The sequence below is a fragment of the Symphodus melops genome (assembly GCF_947650265.1).
Source record: "Symphodus melops genome assembly, chromosome: 22".
In the NCBI taxonomy this organism is placed as follows: Eukaryota; Metazoa; Chordata; class Actinopteri; order Labriformes; family Labridae; genus Symphodus; species Symphodus melops.
In genome coordinates, this window is record NC_136712.1 from 1239627 (window position 1) to 1251527 (window position 11901).

At 47.5% G+C, this 11901-nt stretch overlaps 2 protein-coding genes across 5 annotated transcripts; one reads left to right on the plus strand and one right to left on the minus strand.

Annotated features, from left to right (window-relative positions):
* Positions 1-560: 560 nt before the first annotated feature.
* lta4h (leukotriene A4 hydrolase) lies at positions 561-6849 on the minus strand. Of its 2 annotated transcripts, XM_079334857.1 has the most exons (19): positions 6612-6849; positions 5025-5155; positions 4813-4933; positions 4192-4260; positions 3688-3792; positions 3519-3571; positions 3364-3436; positions 3095-3235; positions 2670-2693; positions 2500-2570; positions 2283-2394; positions 2041-2185; positions 1856-1959; positions 1660-1730; positions 1488-1542; positions 1321-1416; positions 1150-1232; positions 976-1080; positions 561-875 (listed from the first exon to the last, which is right to left on the minus strand). In XM_079334857.1, the coding sequence occupies exons 1-19, from the start codon at positions 6759-6761 to the stop codon at positions 737-739; spliced, it is 1848 nt and encodes a 615-aa protein (XP_079190983.1). In that variant the 5' UTR covers positions 6762-6849; the 3' UTR covers positions 561-736. The 2 variants fall into 2 exon arrangements, with proteins under 2 accessions (XP_079190983.1, XP_079190984.1); XM_079334858.1 differs by lacking the exons at positions 4192-4260; positions 4813-4933; positions 5025-5155; positions 6612-6849 and adding an exon at positions 4170-4183.
* dennd6b (DENN/MADD domain containing 6B) lies at positions 5535-11740 on the plus strand. 3 transcript variants are annotated; one of them, XM_079334859.1, is made up of 21 exons: positions 5535-5642; positions 7160-7413; positions 8029-8067; positions 8178-8220; positions 8303-8412; positions 8530-8610; positions 8700-8805; positions 8891-8970; positions 9052-9111; positions 9187-9242; positions 9319-9441; positions 9592-9687; positions 9786-9880; positions 9972-10037; positions 10121-10185; positions 10274-10363; positions 10446-10499; positions 10585-10694; positions 10777-10879; positions 10970-11044; positions 11121-11740. In XM_079334859.1, the coding sequence occupies exons 2-21, from the start codon at positions 7255-7257 to the stop codon at positions 11241-11243; spliced, it is 1734 nt and encodes a 577-aa protein (XP_079190985.1). In that variant the 5' UTR covers positions 5535-5642; positions 7160-7254; the 3' UTR covers positions 11244-11740. The 3 variants fall into 3 exon arrangements, with proteins under 3 accessions (XP_079190985.1, XP_079190986.1, XP_079190987.1); XM_079334860.1 differs by having other exon boundaries at positions 7163-7413; XM_079334861.1 differs by lacking the exon at positions 5535-5642 and adding an exon at positions 5987-6007 and having other exon boundaries at positions 7163-7413.
* Positions 11741-11901: the final 161 nt, after the last annotated feature.

The following is an 11901-nucleotide window of genomic DNA, read 5'->3' on the forward strand; positions in this document are numbered from 1 at the left end:
CGTCGTCATTGGTCCACTCAGCTGGTGATGTCAGAAACACTGTGAGACGATCAATATTCAATAAACATCCAGAAAGTTCATGAATAGAATTAGTTGTAACTGGGTCTCTCCCAGTGTAACCAGTTAAACACGTGTGAGTGTAACGAGCAGTGCTGATCTCATATTTATAAACTCATGTTCATAAAATCAGTTAAATTAAAGTTTGTTGACAGTGTGCCAAATGTTACTGATCAGTGATCAGCCTTTGTTTACCTGATCAGCTGATCGACAGGTGTGTTCAAAGAGTCATGTGACTGATCAGCTGATTAATAATAATGAGTGTAAGATAAACAGCCTTTTTATCTTTAATAAAATATTCACACCTCAAGTCTGCACCTGGGATTCTGTGGTGTCTCTCTGTCTCTCTTTTCACGTCACGATTCACTCTTTTTTTTTTTTAAGTTTGAAGTTTGGCGTGCAGCGATGTGTCGTTGTGTTGCTGCATTACAGGGGAAACAGCATAAACAAACATCAGGAGCTTCAAACACAGAAGAAGAAAAAACAGTTTTGTTTTTTTTCTGTCAGACAGATTTTTATTTATGAATTTTTTTTCCCCTGAGGAAATGTTTACAAAGTAAAAAACACAACCAGCCGTCACTGCTTGTGGAATAACTGTCACCGTTTTCCTGGTTTCCATGAAACATACTGTTTTTTTATTTATTTTTTTTGTTCTGTGGAAATAATGTCGTTTCCATGGTTACAGGCTGGTGCTCGAGCTGGCGTCCACCTTCAGGTCTTTGGCGACGAGTCCCGCGGTGACCGGGTGCATCTCGGCTCTGTGAGCCGCAAACACTCGCAGAGCTTCGTCGTGAAACTTATCAAAGTTAAACACCTCCCTGAAAATAAAAACACACAAGACACACAACTCTGAGAACACACACACGACAAACGACCGCACACGTGTGTCGGGGTGTCGGGGTGGCGAGCGACACTCACTTGAAGAGCGGTCGAGTGAACTTCATCCGGCCCTGATCCGTGGCCATCTTCAACGCCATGGGAACTGCCTCCTCCCACTTGGACCGGACACACAGCCTCAGCCACCTGCAGGGACGGCAGCCAATCAGAGGGAGAGGCAGGGCTAAAGGGGGAGGGGCTTAAACGTTGACTCACCTGTAGCGTATCTCTGAGTTCATAAAGGAGTTTAAATCATAAACGTCTTGCATCTTCATCACGTGAGTCAGAGGAAGAGGATCCTGAGAAAGAAAAACCCCCACAGGTGTTTTAAAGGGTACCCAGACCCCGGAGTGAGCTGGACTCTGATTGGCTGTCTGACTGAGTTACCTCTTGGATCAGGAGGGACAGGAACTCCACCACCTGGTGGGTGGACAGGCTCTTCAGGTCGGATTGTTTGAAGCCGCTCAGGTCCTGGTCTTTAGCCTGGAGGGGCGAAGAGGACTTGGTTAAACCCTGATAAGTAGAAGCAGGTCCATGTGAGGTCCAGGTCTTACCTTGATCCACCTCTGGCTCAGAGCGATGCAGGCGTCAGCCAGCGAGGTGTCATACCTGAAACACAAAGACTGTTTTTTATTCACTCAAAACCGCAAGGCAACTTCTGCTCTCTGTGCGTGCTCATAAAGGGGGCGGAGCCTCAAGAGATTGCATCGTTTACAAGCGACTCACTGAGGTTTGACCGGAGGCATCCCAGGAGTGAACATCCAGGCGTTCCAGTCCACCTTGTTCAGGACGTCCACCTGAGAGACACAAACACCAAAGACACCTTCAAGTTCAGAAAACACCTGATCCTCCAGACCAGGACCAGGACCAAACCAGAACGTCTCCAGACCTGCACGGACAGGTGTTCCAGACCAGGTCTCACCTTGTCTTTGAAGTAGGTGAACAGGTAGTTCTTCCACTCCTCTGAGGTGACGCTGCTGTAAGCGAACATCTGGATGTACGACTTCACGAAGCCCATGAACACCTCTGAGAGACAAACGCATGCAGGTGAGACACTTCCTGTTGTGATGTCACACAGGTGTGAATAAACGTTGTGATGTCACACACCTGGCCCCCCCATCAGCTCCTCCAGGTGATACAGCAGAGCGAAGCCTTTCTCGTACGGCACGGAGGAGAAGGCGTCGTCGGGGTCGACGTCCTCCAGGCTGGGGACCAGGTTGGTCAGCGGGTTGTTGGCTCCAAAGGTGTTTACCTGAGTGATGTCACAGACAGGTGTAAAAAAAAAAAAAACACCAGAAGAAGAAGAAGAACAAACAAACGGATCATCACGACATGCTCCGAGTCCTCACCGAGTCCTGCAGCTCCTTCCAGCCTCCCATGGCTTTGAACTGTCTGAACTGCTCGCTCTCCATAGACCTGCCAATCATCCGCTCCAGGTACACCGTGTGACCCTCGTTCAACCTGCGCAGCAGAAACACAAGAAGAAGAAGAAACACACCTCACCTGTCTGATCTGCTTTTAAAGCCGTCTTAATTCTGTTGGCAGATTCAGGATTCGAGTGTTTACCAGAAGTGTTCCCACGTCTTATTGGTCACCAGGTTTCCCGTCCAGCTGTGAGAGATCTCATGAGCGATCACCTGACAGGAAGAGAGAAACAGAAACGTCAGCACGTAAACACACACGCGTGTGGATGGACATGCGAGATGGCGAGCAGGTGACGGGGACGTTTCACTCACATTGGACAGAGATTTGTCTCCAGCCTGCCGAAGAAGAAAAAAACACAGAACGGTTAATCCAAACATTTATTTGTAAATGAACTTTGAAACGATTACATTCAAATCGAAATTCTCCGGTTTATTACGACTTGAACACACGATGGCGACGCCGTAACCTGAAGTATCGCCTCGCACCGTTTGAAGCTACGGTTACTTACTTCCTGTTTGGAAACAAACCTGTTCTTATTTTGAAAGAAAATAAAGAAGTTGTGGTCGGCCGAAGGTTTACGACATGAAGTGAAGCGCCGAGAAAAAAAAGAAGGAACTTCCGACGTCAAACAGCTCAAAGGTAACGTGGATATGGAGTGACCTTAAACGCATCACGACTAACCCGTTAACGCCGTGTGTGTGTGTGTGTGTGTGTGTGTGTGTGTGTGTGTGTGTACCAGCAGTGTCGGCGTGGCGAAGGTGAGACAGGGGTTCTCCATGCCTCCGTACGGGAACGATGGAGGAAGTACCAGGATGTCGTACTGACCCCAAACATACGGACCTGCCAGACCCTCAGCCGTCTTCAACATGGTCTCAGTCTGAAACACACACACACACACACACACACACACACACACACACACACACACACACTCACTATCAAGTATACTACAACATAGTACTTTCATCCAGGTGTGTGTGTGTGTGTGCGTGCGTGTGCGTTCACCTCGGAGAACTCAAACGCAGCTTTATCCACGTACTCTTTCTCTGACCACACTCTGGAGCGAGGCCCGATCTCTCTGTGGACCAATCAGAGAACAGAACAGTGTTAAACCTGTGCAGGTGACGCCATGAGGTCGTTCACAGGTGAGAGAGTGTTACCTGCTCTCCAGAGCTCCCACCACGATGGCAATCAGGTAAGAAGGCATGGGCACCTGAGGTCAAAGGTCAGAGGGACATTTGATGACAAAAAAACCTCCAAAAACTATAACTCCGCCCCCTTTACTGACTACATTTTAACAAAAGAGAAGAAGAAGAAGAGAGGACTGACCGGCTGTCTGAACCTGTACACGATACGGCTGTTATCCTGAGGATCCACTTCCTGTCCGTCTCTCATCGCGCTCATCACGGCAACCAGCTCCTTGGGAACGGACACCTGACAGACAAAACCCAGGTCACTCTGACAGACAAAACCCAGGTCACACCTGACAGACAAAACCCAGGTCCCACCTGACAGACAAAACCCAGGTCACACCTGACTCATAAAACCCAGGTCACACCTGACAGACAAAACCCAGGTCACACCTGACAGACAAAACCCAGGTCACACCTGACTCATAAAACCCAGGTCACACCTGACAGACAAAACCCAGGTCACACCTGACAGACAAAACCCAGGTCACACCTGACAGACAAAACCCAGGTCACACCTGACTCATAAAACCCAGGTCCCACCTGACAGACAAAACCCAGGTCCCACCTGACAGACAAAACCTACAAAAAAAAGTGTGTGTGTGTGTGTGTGTGTGTTACCTGTGCGTAGTAGGTGTGTTACCTGTGCATAGTAGGTGTGTTTGACAGATGGACTGTCCTGACAGGGGACCATACTCCTGCAGTGATGAGCCTGTCAGACAAAACCCAGGGACAAGGTCACCTCCAAGGTCACGTCCATGAACTTTACAGAAGTATCATTACATGTTAATGCGTTCTAATTCATAACTCCGACATGTGAACTGAACTGACATGTTTACAGACATCGCAGAGGAAGTGATGTAAGAGGAAGTGATGTAAGAGGAAGCTAGAACCCCGTTAGAAAAAAAAAAAACAGAACAGTCAGAAGAAAACGATAAAAGAGGAAGAAGAGAAGAGGAAGAGTGAAACGTTAAGAAACAACTTTTACAACATTTACATTACACAAACGTGTGTGTGTGTGTGTGTGTGTGTGTGTGTGTGTGTGTGTGTGTGTGTGTGTGTGTGTGTGTGTGTGTGTGTGTGTGTGTGTGCGTGTGTGTGCGCGCGTGTGCGTGTGTGTGTGTGTGTGTGCGCGCGTGTGCGTGTGTGTGTGTGTGTGTGTGTGTGTGTGTGTGTGTGTGTGTGTGTGTGTGTGTGTGTGTGTGTGTGTGTGTGTGTGTGTGTGTGTGTGTGTGTGTGTGTGTGTGCGTGTGTGTGTGTTCACCTGACACTGGCTGAACAGGTACGGCTGTTTCTTCCCGGCCGTCTGCTCAGGTGAGAGCCACTGAAGCGCCGTCGCAGATGGAGACGTCTCATAGGTCACCTCCACGATCACATGCTGCCCTCTGATTGGTCCACAACACACACACACACACACATTAGTTCATTATGTTTACTAACAAAGAGCTGACCTGAGGGCGGAGGACGAGGGCTCACCTGGAGAGGTCAAAGGGCAGCGTGATCTCCAGCGGCGTCCCCTTGAAGCTGTGTTTGGGGCCCATGGTGAATTTGGCCTCCTGTCCATTAGCGCTCACGGAGACGACCTTCAGGTCTCTGCTGTCCAAAGTCTGCAGCAGAGAAAACCACCATTTTCTAAATGAGATTCTGACTGTGTGTGTGTGTGTGTGTGTGTGTGTGTGTGTGTGTGTGTGTGTGTGTGTGTGTGTGTGTGTGTGTGTGTGTGTGTGTGTGTGTGTGTGTGTGTGTGTGTGTGTGTGTGTGTGTGTGTGTGTGTTTTTTATCTCCCTGCCTGAAGCCTGGATAGGTGACCTAATTAGCCAGGGATACTCAGGTGTGTAGGGGGGCGGGGCCCAGGTGAACAAAGGGAGAGGGGGAAATGTTTGTGGGGGATTTTTAAGCGGTGGTTCGGACTGTGTGGCAGGAGAGAGAGGGAGGTTTTTTTTCCGGTTGAGGATTATGGATTAACTTTTTTGGAAGGTGCGGCGTCTCCTTCTGGACAGGATTTTTTTTGGAACTTGGGTTTTGGAGGAACCGCATGACGCAAAAAGACACCTGTATCTTCCAGGGTAAGACAGGAAGTAGGCTGCCAGACCGGTGAGTGCCAACCAATGGACATTTTCTGTTTCCTTTTTCTTTTTTGGTGGAGGATTTTTTTTTTTCCTTTCGGAGCGGTTTCCACGGACTTGGACATTTCTTTTGCACGTTAAAGGGGAACAGAATTGAATGGGTTTGTCTTGTGTTGGTAAAGATGGTGATAAATCCTGCATTTAATTTCCTCCAGTGGTCTTTTTGATTTATTTTGAGAAATTAAGGTCATAACCCAGCGGCATTATTAAGACGCAGTAGGCTTTGAAAAAAAAAATAATAATAACTTTGAGCTTAAAAATATGAAGTGGATTGTTCTAACCTGCTGAATCAGCACACCTGGACTGACACATCAGCCTCACCTCAAAGTCCAGGTAATATAACCCTGATATTATTACAAACCAGCCTTCCAGTCGAAGTCCAGGGTTCACACAGCTCAGACCGTCCAGCCTCCATTAGAACACACAAATCCTCTGCTTTAACTCCACTATGCTTCTTATCCTTTGTTGCCATAGCAACCAAACTCTCCGAATCGCTCGTCGTCCACTTTTACACTTCTCAAAATTAAAGATGTGAATGAAAACTAAATATATGTGCTTCATTTATTTGATCATCCTCAGTGTCATCTCAGGGCTCGATGTGAGGTTCTTGAGTATTGGGGAGGAAAAAAAACAACGATCAATCGGCTAAAATCTTTCCAAGATTTGTTATCGTTTGAAAACCTGATCCGACAGTGTAATAACAACTCAGGTCCAGTTACCGGTTCTCTTACACACACACACACACACACACACACACACACACACACACACACACACACACACACACACACACACACACACACACACACACACACACACACACGTAGATAAACTAAATAAAGTGAAACACCTCACAGTCGGAATGTCACGACGCCTTCACGGAATTCATAAAACCCCAGTTCGTTAGCTCCCAATGCTAAAAGGAGTTAAACGTTACCAGAGAGGAGAACCGGTCCTGCAGAGCCTCCACCGTCAGCGCCACCTTCCCGCCGATGACGCGTCTGTCGAAGTCCACGCGCAGCGACAGGTTCAGGTGTTTGGTGACGCACCTGGCGAACGAGGAGAAGGAGCACGGCTCAGAAGACATGATGAACGTTCAGTTAACAACAGCTGACTGGATGAACCGACCGACCAACCAACCGGGTATAGCTAACTGAACATGCTCCGCACACATCCGGGTCACCTTTTCAAAATAAATCACTCGGCATGCAGCAGGGCAAGCTTTGTCCACAAAGTTAAAATTATATATTTTTTAAATAATTGAAGGAAAGTTATGAATCTTTACGTGAATCTAATCATCAAAAAATATATATTTTTGATGATTCATTTATTAATTATGTTTAATCAATATTCTATGTATTGTAAAGTGTTTGTAACCAGGCTCTGTGTTCATTTCCTGTCTCATATTGAGAGCACAATTAATATTTTATTAAAAAACAATAATAAAGCAGAAATAAACTCGTGTGTAATGACGCTCTCCTCCAGCAGGGGTCGCCAAAGCGCCGCCCGACTCTCCGGTGTCTCGGTGTCGTCGGTAACGTTCACTGTGATGGAGGACAAGAGAGGGGGACTACTAATGGATGTCTGATCCGGTCGTGATGAACCCGTTTGACGGCTCCGGGTCTCCCCGCTGTGAGGATGCGGGGGACAGCAGCCGGTGTCCGTGGGCTCGCTTCTCCCGCTGGCTGGAGTGTGTGTGCGTCGTTACCTTCGACCTGGAGCTCGGACAAGCCATAGAGGTACGGTTAGCTTAGCATAGTTAGCATCGTTGTCATCAGGGTTATTGTCGGTGATGATCTGTTTGTCACTGATGTGCACTGATTTATCATGCAGGGGGGGGGGGGGGGCAGGTGAACCAAACCTTGTTTAAAAAGACTTCTTTTTTTTTTTCTCAATTATTTGAAATATGAATATTGATCTGAACATTTGAACTTGTTTAATTTATATTTTCCTTTTTAAAGAAAACATAATCACAAGTTGACAGTTTAAAATACCTGACACTCCAGAGAAAGAGCCATCAAAGACTGTCATCCATCCTCCAGCTCAAAGGACTTAAAGTCGCCCCCCCATCTCCTCCATCAGAGCTTGATCCAGTCCTGCTGCACTGTCCCACCTCCGTCCTCCCCGTCCAGTCCTCCCCTCCACTAACAGAACCGAGCCTGACTCTGAAGCTGTTTGTAAATGTTCCATATATATAAACCCAGGTCCCACCTGACAGACAAAACCCAGGTCCCACCTGACTCATACAACCCAGGTCCCACCTGACAGACAAAACCCAGGTCCCACCTGACAGACAAAACATATATATTAACTATATATTTAACTTTTGCTTTTTGTGTTCGGTGTCGTTTCAGTTGGTGTATCCTCAGGATGTGAAGCTCACGGAGAAAGAGGTAAAGATCAACACGTTCTCCTCCAGCGCACAAATCGGATCAGTTTGTCGACGGCAGATTTAATCGATTTCTTTCTTTCTTTCTTTTTTTTTTTTGGGATTCGTCGACAGAAAACGAGCATCTGCTACCTGTCCTTCCCCGACTCCTACTCAGGTAAACTCAGATGACGCTGAACACGGGGGCTGTGCTCACTGTCAGAGGTCAGAGGTCACCGTGTTTTTACTTCATTTCCCAGGAGGCCTCGGGGACACTCAGTTCAGCTTCAGGCTACGCCAGTCTGTGGGACGGCGAGCGGCGTGGACCAGAGAGGACGTGTACAACCGAGACGCTCCGGTCACCCTGCAGGTAAGAAGAGCCAATCAGCTTCAAGACGAACGGATCGATTATCAGCGTGTCATCGATTATCGGTTAGTTCGTATTTATTAGATTTACTGATTCACCTGTTCTCGTTTCTCGCCGCAGACGGAGGCGTCGCATTTCTTCGGCTTCGTTTATTTCCGACAGGTGAAGGATGTTTCCGTGAAGAGAGGATATTTTCAAAAGGTCAGACACCTGTCCACACCTGCGACACCTTTAACAGACCGCTGTGAGGTCACGTGGCGTGACAGCTGATCATGTGACTTCTCTTTCAGTCTCTGGTGTTGGTGTCCAGGTTGCCGTACACTCACCTGTTCCACTCGCTGCTGCAGCTCGTCGCACCTGAGTTCTTCGAGAAGCTCGAGCCCTGTCTGGAAACAGGTGATGATGTCATAGTTACCTGAAGGTCGTAGGACCGAAACGTTCTCTCTGTGACATCACTGAACAGTGTCACCCGTCTTCACAGTGTGCCACGAAATCGACCAATGGCCTTCACCCGTACCTGGAATGACCCTCAACCTGCCTGTGATGGGCGTGGTCTTACAGGTGAGCGCAGGGGGCGTGGCCTCGTGGATTAATAACATATAAGAACACATATTTTATTCGTTTGTGTGTTTTATTTTCCAGGTGCGGATTCCTTCTAAATCAGACAAACCAGGAAGTCCAGTGAGAGCGGTCGCTCTTCAGGTGAGCAACAGGAAGTGAGTCTTTATTTAAAACACGAACACGAACGATCAATAAAGTTTTCCTTCTTCTCCTCAGGACCTCCTACCTGCTCCGACTCTGCTGCCGACCATCCACGAACTCGACCTTTTCAAGTGCGTCCGTCGTTTATTTATGTCCTTTTATTATTTATTCATTTGTTTGTTCAGCAGTTGACCTTTGACCTCTCAGGTGTTTCCAGCCGGTTCTGGTCCACCTGCAGATGCTCTGGGAGCTTGTGTTGCTGGGCGAACCGCTGGTCGTCATGGCGCCGTCTCCCACCGTCTCCTCGGAAACGGTGCTGGCTCTCATCAGGTGAGAAAACAGCCAATCAGGACTGACCCTGAGATGGCGCCGCACACCTGAGCGATGAGCCCTCTCTGGATACTTGTTGTTGTTTGGCAGCCAATCACAGAGCAGTGTTCATGTCGTTGCCGCGGTAACGGTGTCCCCCCCCTCTCACAGCGCCATCAGCCCTCTGAAGTTCTGCTGCGACTTTCGTCCGTATTTTACGATTCACGACAGCGAGTTCAGAGAGTACACCACGCGCACGCAGGCCCCGTGAGTACCCGACGCACCTGAGCTCACCTGATGGTGACCTTTGACCTTTATCCTGTCACCTGTCCGTCTGAGCTCACCTGTCTGTCACCTGTGTGCAGGCCTAACGTGGTTCTGGGCGTCACTAACCCGTTCTTCATAAAGACGTTTCAGAGCTGGCCTCACGTCCTGCGGATCGGAGAAATCAAGATGGCGGGTAACGGGAACATTTTTTTATTTTTATTTTTACAAAACGTGTCACTTCCTGTCTACAAACAGATCAAAGTTTAAATCTGTGATCCCTCCAGGTGACTTACCCAAACAGGTGAAGGTGAAGAAACTGTCCAAACTGAAAACACTCGACACCAAACCAGGTCACATGTCTCACTTTCTTCTTTGGCTGTCTTCACAAAAAAAAAAGCGCTTTTATTTTGGTAACTGTGTACTTCCTGTGCAGGTGTGTTCACGTCGTTCAGGTCGTTTCTGCATAAAGACAAAATCCTGATCAAGAGACTCCTGAAGGTGAGAAAAACACGCAGCTATGAATACGCCTGAACGCCTCACACAGTAACACTCACCTGTGTGTGTGTGTGTGTGTGTGTGTGTGTAGGGCATCCAGAGAAAGAGACCATCTGAGGTTCAGAGCGCCATCATCAGGAGACACCTGTTAGAGCTCACACAAAGCTTCATCATCCCACTGGTGAGCCAATCACATTTCTGCAATCCCTGTGTTTCGTCTGTCAGGAGCAGGTTGAGTTTAATCCCTGTGTTTTGTCTGTCAGGAGCGGTACATGGCGAGCTTGATGCCTCTGCAGAGATCTGTGACAGCTTGGAAGGTAAACAGGAAGTGTGATGATCTCACTTTGATACGATTGGCTGGAAATGTCACGTGGTTGACAGAGTTGCTGTGTGTACGTTCAGACTCCTCCTCAGGTGCGACCCTTCAGTCAAGACGAGTTCATATCGACTTTGGAGCACACGGGGCCTCAGCTCACCTCGATGCTCAAAGGTGATTGGATGGGACTTTACAGGTGAGTCACGGAGGTGTTCATAGTTCAAACGTGCAGGAAGGTCACTTTTTATTCATTATTTTGTCTTTTTAAATCTTTACAGGAAGTTCTTCAGGTCTCCGAACTTCGACGGATGGTTTCGCCAACGACACAAAGAGATGACTCAGAAACTGGAGAGTCTCCACCTGGAGGTCATCTGTGAAGCCGTGAGTCATTTACCCGTTGTCAAATAAAATACCTGAATCCATTCCCCCGGTGCACACACCTGTACGCTCACCTGTACCTGGGTCTTTCAGGACCTGCTGGGCTGGACCAAAGAGAAGTCGGAGGTGGAGATCGTGGATTTGATCCTGAAGCTCAGAGAGAAACTGGTTTGTTTTTCCAGGAACACAAAAAAGAAAAGTTGTTTACTCGTTTCTTAGTTTGACTGTAAATGTGATTTTTCAGGTGAAGGCTCGGCGGCAGCAGCTGCAGGTGAGAGACGGCGTTCTGGAAAAACTCGACGACTTCATTCACTCGACCATCCAGACGATGCCCGAAGACCTGCAGACCGTCCTCAACGCACAATAAACACACAGCAGTGTGAAGTGGACATCATGATGCCTGTGGTTAGGAAACATTCTGACAGGTTGAATGAAAATGAATTTGTGATAAATTAGTAAAAAATAATAATTTAAAATCGAGACCGATGAAGTGAACGGGACGAAATGTGAGGTTTGAGTCTGTTTGTTGTTCTGAAGCAGAACGTTACAGTATCGTTAAGTTTCTGCTCTGAAGTCGACGTTGGGTTGACTCTCGATGTTACATCTAAAAAAAAAAAAAAAAAAAGGGACGGAGGATTCAAATGTTACGACGTCTGTTCTCGGAGCGTCTTTGTCAGAATATATTAAGTTCCATTTTTCTTTTCTTTTTTTTTTTGAATCTACAGATGACTGGTATTTTTCTATCACTGTTTTCTCCCACACAGACTGAAGTCAGTGAATGTAACACTAATAATAATGTTTTTGTTTATTTTCAAACTGTAAATAATTTGTTTTTCTTTCAAAAGTAAAACCTGAATTCTGCCACTTTGAGCCGTGTGTGTCGGATTTAATCTATTTTAACCTATCTACCTCAGGTGACCTCACCTGACCTCAGGTGACCTCACCTGACCTCAGGTGACCTCACCTGACCTCAGGTGACCTCACCTGACCTCAGGTGACCTTCACCTGAGCTGTCGTGAACTTTA